Source organism: Pteropus vampyrus, unplaced genomic scaffold (genome assembly GCF_000151845.1).
Source record: "Pteropus vampyrus isolate Shadow unplaced genomic scaffold, Pvam_2.0 Scaffold35, whole genome shotgun sequence".
NCBI classification, from domain to species: Eukaryota; Metazoa; Chordata; class Mammalia; order Chiroptera; family Pteropodidae; genus Pteropus; species Pteropus vampyrus.
Genome location: NW_011888816.1, coordinates 1,598,124 through 1,603,617, shown reverse-complemented (window position 1 = coordinate 1,603,617; position 5,494 = coordinate 1,598,124). Strand labels below are relative to the sequence as shown.

At 37.7% G+C, this 5,494-nt stretch overlaps 1 protein-coding gene across 1 annotated transcript in view; it reads left to right on the top strand.

Annotated features, from left to right (window-relative positions):
• Nucleotides 1-2,325: 2,325 nt before the first annotated feature.
• The window catches only part of LOC111738088 (T-cell activation inhibitor, mitochondrial-like), a 4,080-nt gene continuing 911 nt past the window's right edge, over nt 2,326-5,494 (top strand). The window contains exons 1-2 of the mRNA XM_023529026.1: nt 2,326-2,464; nt 5,062-5,197. Coding sequence (XP_023384794.1) covers nt 2,436-2,464; nt 5,062-5,197 — 165 coding nt within the window. The 5' untranslated portion in view covers nt 2,326-2,435. The remainder of the gene's footprint in view (nt 2,465-5,061; nt 5,198-5,494) is intronic.

Genomic DNA, 5,494 nt, shown 5'->3' with positions numbered 1-5,494 from the left:
CCATAGAAGTAATTTTACGTTTTCTAGTAGCAAATTGCAGAAGAATTAAAACCAGGTTGTGTTTTGCTTTTTAAAAAGCAAGAGGAAACAAGGGAAATGCATTTTAATACATTATTTCAATATCTAACCGATACAAACAAATACGAGATACTTTGCACTTTTTTTTGTACTAAATCTTTAAAATCCAATGGGTACTTCACACTTAAAATACTTCAAGTGCTCAGTAGCCACATGCAGCTAGCAGCTACCGTATTAGACAGCACAGGCCTAGATTCTAATTCTCTTTCTCTACTGCAATGTGTCTTTTTAAGAAATAACCTAGTCACAAAAAGCAAGAAACACCCGACTCTTAATCTGTAAGGGCCAAATTTTTTTTATGTTTTTTCTTTCTAAATCTAGAAACCATAACTTAATGTTCAGACTCGTATTTGAGAACATTTTATTTTCATTGGGAAAATCTGCCGCCCCATTTCCAAGTATTAATGTCTTTGATTAGTCATTGCTCAGCAGTAGTTTAGTTCTGCCCTGTGATACAAAGTGAACAATGAATAATTTTTCTGGACAACTGAAGACCAATACTTTAAGTACAGGAACTTTTCCTTGCTTTGATATTTTTTATGGAAACACTTCTAAAACATGCTATATAATTCTCTGTACAACATACTTTATGTTCCATTTCATGTTTGAAAGTTATAAAGGATACATTTTTTTTAATTTTTGCAATTTTGCTATAGGTAATTCTTTGGAGACTAATTCTGAACTAACTCTTAAATCCTATAAGCTGTTTCCTTGGCTAAATCAGCTATATTTCCTATCAATTTTTACTCATAAATGTGTAGATATGTAAATTCCTGAATAGTATCTTGGCTGCCTGTCTCTGAAATTGTTTATGAATCAGATTCGAACCAGCTAATCTTTTCAAAATTGATTTCAAAGTTTTTATTGTTTTTTGTGTGTGCTTTAACTTTCAAACTTCAAAACATTTATTTCAAATCAGTTATAACAGTTTCTTTTCTTTTGATGTGTTGCTTTTGAAACGAGTAAAGCATGTTATTTAGATCACCTATGTTGTTCGTCAGATGGAGCCATTTCGATTTTATGAATTTCTAAGATTGTGCTGCAAAAGACAATCAAAACAGGTTGTATCGTTGCAGTCATAGGCCTGGGTGCATTGTTTAGGAATTTTAGCTTTTCAAGCCTGCTTTTCGGATCATTTTATGCTGAATAACAGATGGTGGTTGGAGCTTTGCTGCATAGTATTTCATCTTTTCAGTCAGATTCTTGGATGATCATATGCTCTCAAGTATTATTCCTCATTCCTTAGCCACAGTTTTAGCTCACTTATTAGTATCTTTGCAGTTAAATGGCATAAATTTTTTTTAATAATATAAAAACCGAAATGTCATTACGTGTGAGTGTGGAGAGCTGTTTCTTGTTGAGACAGATCTAGAACACAGCCCCGGGCTGTCTTTGGGCAGGTTTCCCAGAGCTGGGGGCCTGTCCCAAACACTGAGTGAACAACACTCATTCCTGCTGTATTCGTTTTCTTCGTTTAATTTATGTGACAAAAACATTGATTTTTTTTAAATATCGTGTTACATGTTCATTGTAAATAAACTAGATTAAAAAAAATTAAAACACTTAATATCCTACCACCTAGAGCTAGCTAGTTACAGATTGCGTATGTATGTCCTTCTAGTCTTTCCTGTGCAAGCTTTGAGGCTTGTACCTGTGCTGTCTTCGCTAAGTCCGAATTTGATTTTTTTAAAGATTTTGCATAAAGATTTTTGTATTTTGGATAATAGTCTTTTTTCAGAGATGAGTGTCTTTTGCAAATATTTTCTCCCAGACTGTGGCGTGTCTTCTCATTCTCTCCTACATTTTCCGTTAGAGAGCACAGGTTTTTAGTTTCAGTGACGTTCACTTTATCCGTTCTTTCTCCAGTACCGCCCGTCTTGATGCCTGTAGCTTTAGAGTAAGTCTTGATGTTGGGTGGTGTCAGTCCCCCAGCTCTGTTCTTCAGTACTGACTTGGCTGTTCCGTGTCATTTGCCTCTCCATATACACTTCAGAATGAGTTTGTCGATACCCGTAAAATAACTCCCTGGGGTTTTAATTGGGAACGCACTGACTCTATACAGCAAGTTAGGAAGAACTGATATCCAGACAATGTTGACTCTTCCTAGCCATCACCATGGACTATCTCTCCATTTATGTAGCTCTTCTTTGACTCCCTTCATCAGAGTTTTGTAGTTTTCTTCGTACAGATCTTGTACCTGTTTTGTTAGATTTATAGCTAAGTATATCATTTTGGTGGGTGCTAATGTAAATGGCAATGATTTTATTTTCAAATTCCACTCGTTCATTACTGCTGTCTGCTTAACTCTTTAAGCGATTAATGGATGCCTGGAAGTTGACGTACACAGATGTTCAGAAATGTTTTGCCACCTGAGACCTGTAAGGAGGTAAGCTTTGTGGTCCGATCTATAATTAGCATTGGGGGGAGAGGATATCTGTTCTGCATTTGGCTGATCTTAATTTATTGTTATTTTTTAAGTTCTAAAGTGATATTATGGCAGAAGGCAAGAAAAAAAAAAAGAAAATGAAAATTTATAGGAACAGCCAGCTCCTGCAAGTGTCCATTCAGAGCAGAAAGTGAAAAGACTGCCATCTTTCAGAATAGTTAAGTGAGAAAAGCTCAAGAGGAAAAAAAGATGACGTTTGTCCTTAGCACAGTTTTTATCATGTCGCCCTCAAGTCTACTGCTATCATACGGAAAACCACTTTACATTTCAATCGTAAAGTCATTTGACTGCTGTATTTGCTATTAATGTATGTATCATCTAAATCCCAAGTCGAGCTCCTTCCAGCATGACACAGGACTCCTCCACTGGGTGGTTTTGGCTCAAGGACTCCCCGTTGGCACGGCTGAGCCCTTCTTGGAACTCTGCTGCAGCCCAAGACTTTCTACCCAACACTCCTTCCTTCCCTCACTCCTTCCGCAGGTGTCAGGCCCGAATCGTGGTCCGAAAGCTCTCCCTACTTTCTCCTAAATTTCCCAGTAATTCTCTTGCCCATCTAATCCTGTCTGGGCCTCTGCTTCTCAGCAGACCCAGACTAACACAGCAAACAACAACATATGCGTAAAGCCGCCCTGTGAGATACAGGGATAGTTAAGGATGGGTAGGTGGACAGAGAGAAGAACAAATGAAAACAAATCGTTTACACCTTAAAGGGGTATGGTGGGCCACACAGTTTCTTTTTTTAGAGTTTAGAAAAGGTAAAGACCATTTATAATGAGGATTCCAAAGGGAAGGTTCTGGGGGAAGCGGGTACATTGCTTCCTGGCACATAGTCGGCGTGCAGTAATTATTTAGTGAGCACAGTTTGGGTGGGCGGAAGTGGGGGACAGAGGATGTATTAGAGCTTAGACATCCTGTAGCACAGGGAAGAATTGGGATGGTCACTGGGGCTGGGACCGAGGGTTTCCGTAAGGAGTTATTGGAGATTAAGTTGGAAAAATAGATTGGATAGGATTATAGAGCCCTTGAAATACCAGACTAAGGAGTGGATTTTATTCTGCAGGAGTTGAAAAGACCATCTAAGGTATCTTAATAGAGAATACAGTGGGGCTTTGAGAAAATCAACTTGTGTACAGTGCGGTTAAGGCAGAGAGGAGAGTGAGTAGCCTGAGAGGCTATGCAGCCCGGTTCTGTGGTGATAATGGCAGCAGAGAAAACGGAAAGAAGGAATGATTTCAAGGGACATTGTCAAGGGAGAAGAAACAAGACTTCAGGACTGACTGGAAATGGGGTGGGGTTGCTGAGCTGATTTAGGCAGTGGTCAGTCTGAGGTTTTGCACTTGGCAACATTGAGAAAAGTGGTGCCATGGTAACAGAAATAAGGAAGACAGCCCTGGGTCGAACCGTCTTAACTGCTCCCTTGCCTTCTGTATCCAGGCTGAGTTTAGAAGGAAGATAATGACCTCTGCTCCTTTTTTTAGACTTGCAAAATTCGAGAGGCCGGCAGGATGGCTAAGTGTCTGTCAGGCATTTGGAAATGAGAGCCGAAGTTCGGATGGGGGATAGAGCTGTCACATTGACTCACACGGCCTCGTGCTGAGGGCGTTCATAGCTGGCTTACTGTTTCCTTTACTGTTCAAACTCCTGTTCTACTCTTGAATGCATGACCTATATGTTGACTTTATGAAAGGTTCAAATACATGCAAAAAAAAAAACAAAAGGTAATCTGAAAATACGTTAGCGGTCTCCAGATTGTTTAAAAAAAAAAAAAAAAAAAACCTTCAGAAATTATTCTATAATCCTACCATTTTAAAAATCTCAAACTTTTTAAAAGACTCAGTACATCTAATGTAAGAGACAAAAATGTGTCCAATGTTTAGAGACTCCTCTACATAGCCTGCTAATAGAATAGAAAAGGTAAATTATAATGTGCAAATATAGATGTCGTGGAAGTGCGTCCCAAAAGTTGCAAATAATTTCATTTGGGTTTAAAACCGTACTTTAAAAAAACACTCTCAAGTGCATTATGTCAAAACTTAAGAATAAAATGTCAAGTTATCAAACTAGAACAATATTAGCATGCTAGTAATGAGGAAATAAACTAAGAGACATCTGTATCTTCTTTTTTAAGCATTATAATTCTCAAAATATCTTTTACTATGAAAAAATTACGCCATGGATATTGAGAGAGTGTTTAATCTGAAAAAAACAATTCTATAGAAAATTGTCGTCATTTGTAGTGATGCCAGTTAACGTTTCCAAATAGGCTTTTCAGGGGATTTTTTTATTATTATTATTTAATATTCTCTCTCACATTGTATCTGAGGAATGTATATCCACTGTTTTTAGAAACTGTGGTGCTCACTGCTTCTTAAAACCTCATAGGTTTCAGGAAAACCACAGTTTTGCATCTTGGTTTCTTTCTTGTTTCTATGGTTTTTCTCTACATAATAATTGTAATGTTGCTGTCTCTATATAGACTGGGGATCTGCGGGGACGTCCGTGCCTCAACAAATAATAAATCCCCATCTTTTTAAAAGGTTATGTCTGGAGAAGGCATTTCCACACTGGTTTCTCTACTCAAGAGCTTTTTCAGGAGCCGAAGCAGTTAATGCCTTGAGGCCATTCTATTTCGCAGTGCACCCAGACTTCTTTGGACAGCACCCCAGAGAAAGGGTAAACATTTTTTTTTTTTTTAACCTTTAGTTCTGTATAAATTTGCATTGTTCTGTGGGAGCAACATAATCAGTGCTTTGAACTAATTTGAAATACAGATACTGAAAAGTGAAAATATATTGATTTTTATGAAGTCTGTCATCTTGTATGCAGGCAATAAAGCTATTATAATTGCGATTAGAGTATTAGTAATCATGTTTTCTGTACTAGTTTTTAGAGTAAAACTGAGGGTTTGAAAGAAAACGTAAGGCCTCCATTCCCATGATCAGTCCTGTTTATAAGGATGATATGAGAAAG